Source organism: Cygnus atratus, chromosome 20, assembly GCF_013377495.2.
Source record: "Cygnus atratus isolate AKBS03 ecotype Queensland, Australia chromosome 20, CAtr_DNAZoo_HiC_assembly, whole genome shotgun sequence".
In the NCBI taxonomy this organism is placed as follows: Eukaryota; Metazoa; Chordata; class Aves; order Anseriformes; family Anatidae; genus Cygnus; species Cygnus atratus.
In genome coordinates this window covers 11,684,444-11,696,184 of record NC_066381.1, presented here as the reverse complement: position 1 = coordinate 11,696,184, position 11,741 = coordinate 11,684,444, and the positions used below count along the sequence as shown (strand labels likewise).

General features: G+C 44.5%; 1 protein-coding gene across 2 annotated transcripts in view; it reads right to left on the bottom strand.

Moving 5' to 3' along the window:
• Nucleotides 1–8,085: 8,085 nt before the first annotated feature.
• WSCD1 (WSC domain containing 1) overlaps nucleotides 8,086–11,741 on the bottom strand; it is a 29,955-nt gene continuing 26,299 nt past the window's right edge. Inside the window, exons 8-9 of one of the 2 annotated variants that reach the window (XM_035561073.1) lie at nucleotides 11,109–11,309; nucleotides 8,086–9,215 (exon numbers count right to left, since the gene is read on the bottom strand). In XM_035561073.1, the coding sequence (XP_035416966.1) occupies nucleotides 8,863–9,215; nucleotides 11,109–11,309 (554 nt within the window). In that variant the 3' untranslated portion in view covers nucleotides 8,086–8,862. The remainder of the gene's footprint in view (nucleotides 9,216–11,108; nucleotides 11,310–11,741) is intronic. The other variant, XM_035561074.1, reaches the window with a different exon arrangement.

Genomic DNA, 11,741 nt, shown 5'->3' with positions numbered 1-11,741 from the left:
TCCCAGTAAGCTCTTCTAGTTGAGGCAATTACAAGTGAACACCTTCACAGAAATCTCTTCCTCCTGTGTGTGTCACTACCAATATTCCATGTTTTTTTTGCTATGTGAGTTGCTACAGGAACTTTTAGTTTAAAGACGAGAGGCTTACTGGAGCCTCTTACAGCAGCCATTAAAATAAGCAAATACATAAGACTATCACTTTTTTGGAAAAGGCCCTTTAGGCAAGGAATGTTTGTGCTTGCTATGTCTCTCTCAGCTTGAGGTGCAATCTCTCCTTCAAGCAAGCCATGCACACTGGTGCTGTATCAGTTACTATGCTTGCTGCAGACTGTGGGGATGCTCACCTAGTTTCCATGCCTCCAGCCACTGCTGGCGGAACAGGTTCCAGCAATATATCCTGTAAGACAAGCACTTTGGGTAATAAGGGCTGTGCCTGCTTGACCATGTTGTTTGCTCTATGGAACCTTTCAGTAGCTCTGTTTCAAGGGGCATGCCAGCAGCGTAACCTACAGCAACATCCCAGCCTGGCTGCAGCAGGAGCCCAGGTCCACCAGATGGGGATGGTTTAAAAAACAAAACAACAAAAAAAAAAATTACTTTAATCATCACCTGATCTGCTCCTTGAGACAATTTTGTCTGAACTTCACGGTATCTCCAGATTTTTGTATGGTACATCAGGTCAGCAATATAGGAGGACACAGCCTTAAGTTAGTCCAGACTAATGCATAATAGGTCCGCTCCAGGTGCATCATGTTTATTGTTATAGTAATAAAACAGAGGCACTTAATTTGCTGTTTTCTAATTGGGATTAAATTGTCATCATTATTTCTAAAAACTAAAATGATACTCCTATTTGATCCTCTCAGACTACTACTATGCCAGAAAAATACTTGCAAGTAGACATTTTGGCAGACTGCATCCTTAGTCAATGACAAACCTGCAGCTACACAGTGTTAGGCAAAATTAAAACGCTTAACTTTTTTTTTTTTTTTTTGAAAACCTGATGCATGTTGTGGGTAATATTGGTGGTACGAAGAAGGTTGGGCTAGATGATCTTGGAGGTCTTTTCCAACTTTTATGATTCTATGTTTGTAGTCTGGCAGATTTCTGAGTGATATGTACGTGTTCAATATTGAGGAGAAAAATACATGTTTGTTTGGGGTCACCTTTTTTCCCTTCTATTCTATTTCCCTGCTATTTAATATTTATGATGTAAGTTGCTGTATCAAAATGTTAAATAATTGTGACCTGTATAGGCAAGGAGTTTTATTTAACCTTTGAAAACTGTATTTACATGTTTTAATATATATATGAATAATGCATAAAGTTAGGCACTAAGGTTATTTTCAAAGCCAGTCATTTCAGAATCAAGCTGTAGAAAACAACAGAAGAGTGTTTTTTTTTTTCCTTTTGTACTTTACCTTTTTTAATTCTCCAAGATTCAGGAAATAACATTGAAGTCTTATGCCATTGGGATTTCTCACTAAACTTCAAAGCTTAATTTAGTCTCTGCTGGAATGAAGAGAGGCATAAAACAGGCACAGTGGAATCCGTTTAACAGAGTGGCTGCAAAAGAAATACAGTTTCGAAGAAAACAAGTGTTCTGCACAATCGTTTAACAACAACAAAAAAAAGGTGGAATGCAGTTGCTAAAACGCAGAAGTACCTGGGTCCCTTGGGAGGCTGCTCAGTGCAGGTACTGCTCCAGTGCGTGGAGGGGCATGGGGCTGCCCTGGGGCTGGGTCCCAGCCCTGCACACCCCAAGGCAGTGCGGTGGCCCCACACTGGCTTCTCCATCGAGGGGACCAGAGGCAAGGCCAAACCTCCTGGTCCCTGTCTGAAGGACAGGACCCCGATGGTGCATGTGGCTATGTGCACACATACCTGCATGTGTATAACAATTTTCCACAGCATCATTTTAATAGAGTATGTCAGCATGGAAGATTTGGCTTATTTTCCAGCATATTTGATGCTTCATGAAGGATGCAGTTTTACTTCAGACTGCTCCTTTATAAGCCCACTCGTCAAAGAAATGTTCTTGTCATTAGCGAGGTGTTTCTTTTAAATCATTCCCCTATCTGTATTTTTTATCCATTGTGACATGAATTTTCTTCTATGAAATGAGCTGTGTAATTTTGCTAAGGCAGTGCTAAGTGCTTTATTTTAGAAGCATTACAGGTTAATGCAGACTTTCAACCATTCTTACAAAAACAAAGGCTATGATCGTTTGTTCTGCCTCTGCAGTGGTTTTATGATAATTGCTTGTAATCCAGTCAATGCATATCTGCAGGAAGTGCTCTATTTACGCAGTATTTCTTCTGACACACCCCACTGATACAGAGCTGACCTTGAAAAATCTCTCCACTATGGTCCACATGAGGAAATCATTCTCCTTTTCGATAATTTTAAGAGCTTGTGATTGCATAGCATCTCCAGTCTGAAAATATCGATGTTCCACACTTGGCACCACTGAAAGGCTGCAGCAGTAGCCAGGTGGGCAGCCAGATGTTACTCGCTGCACAAGGGCAGGACTTGAAGGATCACTGGCCAAGGCTTGGGTGAGCCTTGAACCTCAGCAAAATACTGAATAGCATCCCCAGGGTGGGCAGGAGATGGTTTCTGGCTGGGCTAAGTGATGCCACCTACTCCAGCCCTGGCTTTCTCCAGGGAATGGGGCTGTAGGATTTCTTGGCAAATGCCCTCAACATGCAACTTGGTCATACGGGAGGCACTTGGGTAGCAAGGAGGCCGTCCCTGCAGCGACTTGCGGCTGGCTGAGGTTCCCCAGATCTATTGCCAACCCACTCATAACAGTGCAGCACTGCCTCAGCAGGCCCCTGCTCTGCTGTCTGTGAAGCGAAGTTAGCTTCACTGGCAGGAATGAGCAGGCTTGATGCACTCCACTGGCATGTCCTTATGCTTTAAAAGTAGGTTAAATATTGGCCTCTCCTGCCACTGGCTAGTTCCAAGGATCTGTCCTCTGCCTGGGGCAGCAGTAACTCTGAGATTCATGGCCCCTTCCTGTGGGAGCCCCGTGCTGGTCATCTCCATGCTGGCTCTGCAGCTGGCTCTGCCTTTCTGGAGGTGCTGAGGGCTCGGTCCCCAGGTGAGGGCTGCTTCCTGTGCTGTTTCCATGGCTGGTCCTGGCGCAGGGCACAGAAAGGGATATGGGGCCTGTGCTGGGCCGTGGTCCAAGGAGCAGGCTCCAAAAATGGGGCTGAGACGAAGCTCTGCAGGGAATGGAGGGGGGAGGAAGTCTGGCCTGATGAAATGGGAGAGCATTAATGAGAATTAATTTCATTTGAAAATCTTTAGGCCTATCACAGCATTTTAACTGTTGCATAAAACATTTCATTTTAATAATGTACTTTAATCATATTTCTTTTGATTTACGGGAGTGTTTGACACCATTTTATGTGACTAAGAGCAGGCTTTCTTTTTTTTTCTTTGCTGCTGTTACAGATGGCTTGGTCCATACTGGATCCATTTACAGTGCTTATGCCCCATGTGTGGAAATTATGTAATTTCTGATAAGATTCTTGCATTTTCTTGAGCATGCGTGTGAGTTGCTGTATTTGTGAGAAGGTGCACGTTATGTCACCTTTTGAGAACCTGGTGGATTGGAACCAAACAGTGGTGTACAAGTGGCGGACTGAGTATTGCAATAAGAAAAACTTCTGAGCTAAGGACTGTTAATTGAGAATAGAGATGTTATAAGGAAAAACAAATGCTGGGAAAAAGATGTTTGCTTGTCTGAGTATAAAGAAGGCTGAAAAAAAAAATGCCTTTCTGTAAGACATTGTGGTTCAAAGGGCAAGAGCTGACTTATGGTCCTTTCTAATTTGTACATCTGCAAATTTGTTAGAGTAATTAAATGCTAATATAAAAATCAGATTAAAAGGGAAGCTTTCTTAAAGATTACTCTCAACTAACAAGGGTCAAAAGTAAATTATAAGTAACACAGTTGAAAAGCTGGATATTTCTGGCTGCATAAATGTCACAACTGAAAAAAGCAGTAACTCAACCTTCTATATTTGAACATCTCATTATATTCAAGGCCATTGAAAGGCACATTAAGTTCCAGAGAGGTGATGCATAAGGTCTCATGCTGAAAACCCATCCTTTAATTATTTTATGGAGGTTAACGTTGCTGTAGTAGAGTAGTAGCTTGGTCTTAGCAGTGAATAATAGGTTTCAGCAGAAATGGTTTTAATGGAAAATTAATAAAGCAATGCAGAATGGCTGAATTACATTTGAAGGCTGGTGATGATGTTCATGATTTTAAGTGTTGCTTTAAAGGTTTTACCTTGCAGCTGGTTTCCAGGAAGCAAAGCCATTTCTCTCTCTCCTATTGTGTCCTCTTTTCCTGGGCAGGTTTACCTTTTTTTTTTCTTTCTTTCCCTCCCTCTCTCTAGAAGAGTGCAAGTGCACTTGAGAGGTAAGCAGATCTTAAACAGATACCCACAAAATTCCTCTCTCTAGAGGGATTATCTCCCACCTCCATGTAAAAGTTTTCCAGGATCTTGGCTTTGATGAAGGATGGTGGGGCATTCATTGCTTGTGTTTTCAAGTTAAGCCTTCCCAAAGTTATTAATGTTTTTGTGCTGTTACAGTGTGTTTGTGGTAAGCTTTTGCTCGTATGGATGTTTTATGTCGGGTCTGTTTGTTAGGGAACATGGCCATATGCCTATCATCTTTGGGGCTTTTAGCTTGAGCACCCAGGGAACATTGCTCACTGACATAATGAACCTTGCACAGGTTGCAGCGGTGGGTGAGTGTCTGCAGATGTCTTGTCCTGTGGGTTCCAGCACTGGCTATTCTGGAAGGAGAGGGGGAATGCAGAGCGTCAGTAACTTCTGTATTCAGAGAAGTAGGTTGAGCCCAGTGGGACAGCTGGAGGTTGATGTTGAGCTCCCAAGTCAATAGCCTGAGCATGAGAGCAGTCAGGATCCAAGGGGGCTGCTCTGGGGGTAACCTGAACCCTGGTGGGCAGTGAGACAAAATGTAGCTGCAAGTTGATGGAGAGTCTTGATTCCGGCTTGTGTATCATGACAGTGGTTTGCTTGAAAAGTTCAAGTATTAAACTCCTTTTAAAAACAAAACAAAACAATTGCTTCAAATGTAGCATCTCGGCTTTGTTCTAGCTGCCTGCTTATGACTCATAGCTTTAACTTCCTGAAGAAAGCTGAAAGCTTGGGGGAATTGCATGCATGTTTCTATTTCTAATATGCTACTATTGAGTACAAAATAAAAATGTATGTGGAGTGAACATCAACATGGCTTTTAATGGCATGATAGCTTATTTTTTCTGATCAAAATATCCTGGTTAATTAAAGCTTAGTATGATAAGCATAGAGCTTGCCGAGTGTAGGAAAATCTGCCTAGCAGGGAAATTGCTTGTGTGTGTGTGGTTTTCTTCATCTGCTCCTGTGTGTCATTAAAACAGATGCAGGAGGAGAAACAAATCAATAAAACCTAACTTTCACTACTAGGCTTCTATTTGTGACAGACCTAGTTGCAAATGAATTAGACTGATTACAGTAGATTTGTTGCTAGTGTCATTCCCTGACCTGGCATAAAGCAGGGGGGTCCCAGTAAAATGCAATCTGAAGTCTGCACTGGCTGTAGAAGCTTGCTTCTTTGGGGCCTTCTGTCCTCTCGAATCTGGTGGGTTCGGGACTCAGACCACAGCTTCCTCTGTCTGAATACATGAAGAGGTCCACCTGGGCAACTTGCAGTGTACGAGGATCTAAAACATTCTGTTACTCTGGGATATTCTCTATTTACAGGTAATCCCTTGGGAAGTGGAAAGGATGAGCAATCTCTAAATCAAGTTGTGGAAAGAATGAGGAAAATGTCTTTTTGTGTCGAGTTTTGCAAGTCTTTATCTGTCAGAAGTCCTTTGTGATCAGTGGTAGGTGGTCTCTTCGGGAAGGAAAAAAAACCTTTCTCTATGACCTGGACAGCACTAGACACACGTGGTGCTTCGCTTTCTCCTTCTGGACCAGAGTCCGTGCATCTATCAGTGACTAAGTGAAACTTGCACACTGTTTTTGTAATAAATGCATATTTTCATATTGCGTGGATTGGCATAATACTTGTGTAAAATTCTTATGGTGCAGTGCAGCATGTGAGCATCAGTGTTTGCTGTGCAAACTTGCTGCAGTGCTGAGGTCAGCGGTGGTAAAGATCTCTGTCTTGCCAAATGCTGTTGAGCTGCTGACTTGGGATAACAGGCAAAAGCAACACAGATTATTTACACCTGCAGTACGGAGCCTGAGAGGCTATGTGATCAGTGTCTGTGAGCACACCTGGGGATAAATAAGAAGGGCAACTTAAACTGACAGATAATGCTGGGGAAAGAAGAAAAAAAGAGAAGCATGAGTTACAAATATGTATTAAGTTCTCAGTTTGTAGATGACTCCTAACCATTAGATGACAAAAATTCTGCAGCCTTCGTAGGAGAGAAAGGGTTGAAAAATACTGCAATTCTTTTTAAGTTAGAAGTCAGTATATTTGTGAGTATAACTTACATGCAGTGGTGCAGGCAGCAGCAGGGATTGTGTGCAATGGCCCAAGAAGTCCTTGTCTACTCTTACGTTCTGTGAGTATTAATTTAAGATAGTATAACAAACTAATACATATGTATGTGTTTGTATACCTATGTATATAAAGTGAGTGTGTATGTTACATACAGAATGTAGATAAAGAGGCAGCCTCTGTACCTCATTTATTGAGTATTGGTTAGCTACAATGAGCTGATTTTTGGCCTGCACAGAGTTTATGAATATTCATGTTCTACAGTTCTAATTTTAGCCACCTGGAGCCTTCAATACAGGACATGCACATAATTACAAAGTCTTTTTGAGAGTTTGCAAGCTGTCTGTATCCTCACCAGTTACAGTGGTGAAATGACCTATATATGTACTTAAATGATTCCATAAATTTAGACCAAGCTATGTAATGGCAATGTAATGTCTTTCTCACAATCCTCATGTTTTGTGGTGGACCCACAGTTCTGGCCTGTGGTCTCGTGTGAAGAATTTGCACAACTGGCCTAGGCCTGGGCTCAAATTCCATGGGACATGGCCCAAATCCACTGACAGGAATTGGTGCCCAAACAGGTCTTCAAAGCATTTTAATGCCTATGTCAAAAAATAATCTGTTCTTTTTTAAGTCACAGTAACGGTGGTGATAGACCTATTTTGCAGCTTCCAGATTTACCCACTTTGTTGCTTGTTCTCCACTACAAGGGGGCTGGCAGGGAGAACTCTGAAGGCACGGACCCGCGCGTGTGGCGGGCCAGCAGCCCCAGGCAGAAGGTGCCAGTGGGAAGCCCTCACGCCACCACCACGTGTCCCGGTGCCTGAGTGCTGGGGGTGCCCAGACGCTGCTCCCCAGTCAGTGAGAGCAAGGAAGTCTCAAGCTGGATGAAATTTGTATTTGCTGATGTGAAGGCATTGTGCAGTGCGGTGTGCGTGTTACTTTAGGAATATGAATGCTTATTCGCTATTTAAAGAAAGTGCTTTCCTCTTGTTGGATTTTAGGGATTCTACTTTTCTGTCAGTTGTCTGACTCTTAGTGATGTTTTACAACTACTTGGAGTGACATTCGTCAAGGTTGCCTACTATTATCTTTTCTGTTAACGTTTTAGTGACAACCATTATATAGTGCAGCTTATGTGAAAAAGTAAAACGTTGGGTATTAATATTAAGTGGGGTTCAGGTAACGGAAGCTGAATAAAGCTTTCTAAATCATTTGCCACAACCTCCTTTGTTCTGTTTTGTGTGTGTTTTGTTTTTAATTCTTCCCCATTTGCCTTTACGTGGATTTTCAGCATCAGAATCAAGCTGATTTTCTTCTGGCTGTGTTTGTCATGTAAATGGCAGAAGATTTTTGGCTTTCGTTGTAAATCTGCTCAGTTGTCTGTAACTGCACCACTGTCAAGGTAGTTTGGTTGCTGGGGGAGACCTGAGGGGAGAGGCTGGGGGGAAGTGCCCCAAGCACAAACAGGGAGCTGTGTATGGAACGGGACTATTTACTTATTTTAAAGCACAAATGACACACGCAGAGGAAGCCCAGCTCCCTTTATACAAACTCCTTATTTTATTAAAACTACTGTTTTCGGGCAGGTTTTCAACAAATCCTTTATTTCACATGAACAGAAGCATCTTGCAGTCCCTTAGGCTGTGCCGTTCATAGGCTTCCATGCTGGTGGCTGTTGAGCACCGGGTACTCCCTGGCACAAAGCGGAGCAAGCGGCAGTAGCTGGGGCGAGCACCTTGCTGGCTGGCTCTGGAGAGTGGTGGTGCAGCCTTCAGCATCTGTCAAGACCACCTCGGTGCTCCCTGGGGGGCCTGATCCCCTCACCCTGCCTGGTAAGGGCTTGCTTCAGCTCCCACAGGGAGCCTTGAGCCCGCCCTGGCCAGCAAACCCGAAGAGGGAAGCCATGGACCATGCTGAGAACAGAATTTATTGTCTTAAGTGCTCCGTTGAAAATCATTTGTCAGTGTTAAGACTTTTTTTCTCCCTTTACATATACCCATTCCAACTCGGTAGCTGTGAAATCCCCAGCAACCCTGGTGGCGGATGCCTGCTGCAGGAGCAGCATCACTTTGCTGCGGAGTTCTGGCCGTTTGTGCACAGAGGGGCACACGCAGGCAGACGCTGGTAGCTTTGCCTTGGTTTCTATCCTTTGTTTTGTCTTTTGGAGCTCTTAGTGCCCTGAAGAACATCCAAGAGTAGAGAGAATTTGCACTACTCAGCAGATTCCACAAGTATCTTTGCTTTAGCTGCTATACAGGTCTTTTTTTTATGAAAAAAAATATATATTTCTAAACATAGCTGAGTGCTACCACACTATCATCTTGGCACATACTCTCTGGGTAGCCCTGTGAAGTTTCTTCCCCTCAGGGCTTCATCCACTGTCAGGATGTATCTGTTGATAAGATCTTTCATTTCCTGGGTGAATGGCTCAAAATTCTTCTGCTTAGCACCAGACCGCTTGAAATTCCCATCCCTATTGTTCTCAACGCAGAGCAGCCGGTCCTCTGTCACTGTCATGTTGAGGAACTCCACCATCTCCTTCAGCTTGGGGATGAGGCTCTGTTTCAAGTCCTCATAGTGGATGACAAGGAGGCGTTTTCCATACTTCAGCCAGTCCAGGACATGGGAGGCCCACCAGGAGGCATAGCTGTTCACGAAATCAGGCCACTCTAGATGATGGGAAAAGCAGAGAAATAAGACAATGTTAGCCACGATTTCCCCAGTTTTCTAAATTTTACCTTGGTACAGGAGTAGAGGTGCTGGCCATGGAATGACATTGGTGGGTGGGTGTGCGCTGGAGAAGGCAGTGTGGCCAGCTGCAGAGGTACAGCAGCTCTGCTTCCAGCTTTGGGTATGGAGGCAGATGCTGTTCTTCCCCTGTTCAAAGTGGTGATGGTGTAGCGTTCCCAAATGTGGATGCCTAACCCTGCTGCCCGTCAGTCACCCGGACTGTGCAGGTTTGGGGCATTAACAGTGCTGGGAGAAACTCAGCTGTATGGGAAGCCCCTTGGGAGGGTCAGGACAAGGCCAGGCAGAGCTGCAACTTTGCATCTTTAATGTGTCTTGCGTTTAGGGCTTGAGCTCTCCTCTGAGCACGCAAGCAGGCAGCTTTGTGCAGGGGCTGGGGAAGGGCAAAAAGAGAAGGGAGAAGTGACTGGAGGAAAGCAGTGAAGGGGCACTGAGCAGGTCCTGCTTGGACACTGGTTTGAGCAGTGCTTTGCCATATAACTTCAAGAAGATTCTTTTGCCTCTGTAGTCTTCTGCCCTTTAACCTCTATTTCAAATGTTGTTTGAGAAAGAGACAGGGCAATTCTATATTTACATATATGTGTATATAAAAATACACACACATGCAGCGTCAAAACCCTGATCCTCGCTGGGGCCTGAGGTGTTCCTCACTCACTTCCAGATTTGTTGAATAATATATCATTTTGATTGCTTCTGGGGAGATTGGATAAGAATATAGGATTAATTGGGAAGATTCTTGGGTTCCTGGCACATGGGAGGGATTTATGGTCACTTACCAGGATCACCAGGACAAAATTTACTGAATTACTTTCCCGCTATTGGCTTGGGTGATGCCTTAATCTCTTCTGGGTGGTTGTGATAATTTTCTGAGGCTCAGGATAGTCTGAGCTGAAGGTTTTGGGTTGGACAAAGAGCAATTGTGGCTGAAATATAACAGTTTGTAGTTTGTAGCACAGGAAAGCCATTCCCTCCAGTCTTTATTTTCTCTTTTCTATGGGCTATTTTGCCTGCTTTTTGATGAATCAGTCTTGAGTTGTGACTGATGAACTTGGGAAAGAAACATGCTGTGACAAAGGACACTTCCCTGCCACCCCCAGAGCCCTGTTCTATGTGGTTTGCCAAGCCATATCTGTTATGTCTAAAACATACAAGAGGACAAATGTGTGCTGAATCCTTTCTGTGCTGCAGAGTCTGTATGCAGCAGGGAAATCAGTCCTGATATCCAGCTTGCTAGTCAGAGGCATGAAGTGTGGCAGTCATACTCTGAAGTCCTTTCATGTGTTCAAGGAATGCTGAATCTGAAGTCTCCTTATTGCTATTATCCTTATTTATCTGCAGTTCAGTAGCACCTGTGCAGTGCTGTAAAACTTCCTTCAGGAAAGTCACGCTCCATCAAATCCTCTAAATCTTAAATTAGATTTCTCTGGGTTATTACGTGCTGCAGGGGCAAACTTTCTTCGCGGCATGTAGCCTGGTGAATGGGCTGCACAGCGGGCTCTTGTGCCTGGATGCGTTTCCTCTGCCACCCGGTACTTTGGTAGCAATATTGCTGCTGCCTGCAGCCACAGTGCTGCTGCCATGCTGCCCTCCTCTCTGCAGCAGCAGAGGTATGGCCCAACAGTGTCCACTCCCAGAGTGCAGGTGTGAGCACTTTTGGGCCAGTCCTGTGCTGTGGTGGGACTCAAGTCCCACTGAGCATTTGCAGTGCTCTTTGCGGTTTCGGTATCCTGTCATGGTGTTACCCCGTCACAGAATGCCACAGCAGTTGGCTTCAAGCCCTGTCCACAGCAGCGCTGAGTGCCCTGACACACTACCTTTGCTCTTCCAGTTGCGGTCCGTGGCATAGCCTAGGTGCCCAGCGAATTTCCTGTTGAACTCAGCCATGAGCGACTTGTACGGGTTCCTTATCAACAGGATGGCAGAGTCAAACATTTCAATCTCTGTCTTGCCGCTTTCATGAGTTTTCACGCAGATGGTCCTTCTACTTCTCCAGTGGTCTTTTTCTCCTTTAAAACCTGTTTTACAAGACATGATATTTTTTGTTTTTGTTTTCCCCACACGATCATATATCTGTGCCTTTTCATGTTCTTAAACCAATCCCTGCAGTGGTGTAAAACTGTTGTGAAAACACCAGTCAATTAAACCTGCCACCCAGTACCTGAGACCAGGGCTGGCCACCTGCATGGCTAATTAACTTTACATGGGCTGGAGCCACCTTGTGAGCTCCTCCACAGCTGCTGTAAGCAGGACCCTGTCTCTGGCTGGCTGGAGCTCAGCTGCTTAGGCCACCTGAGCTGGACTGTGTGCTGGAAGCCAGGCGTTCCTCTGCTCAGGAGGAATTAGCAGGTACTCGTGACAAAAGGGCTGCTCTCTGTGAAGCCAGTGCTCGGTGCATGATAAACATCAGGGTTACCCTCCTCAAGGTACTGGCCTCCCAGAAGAATTAG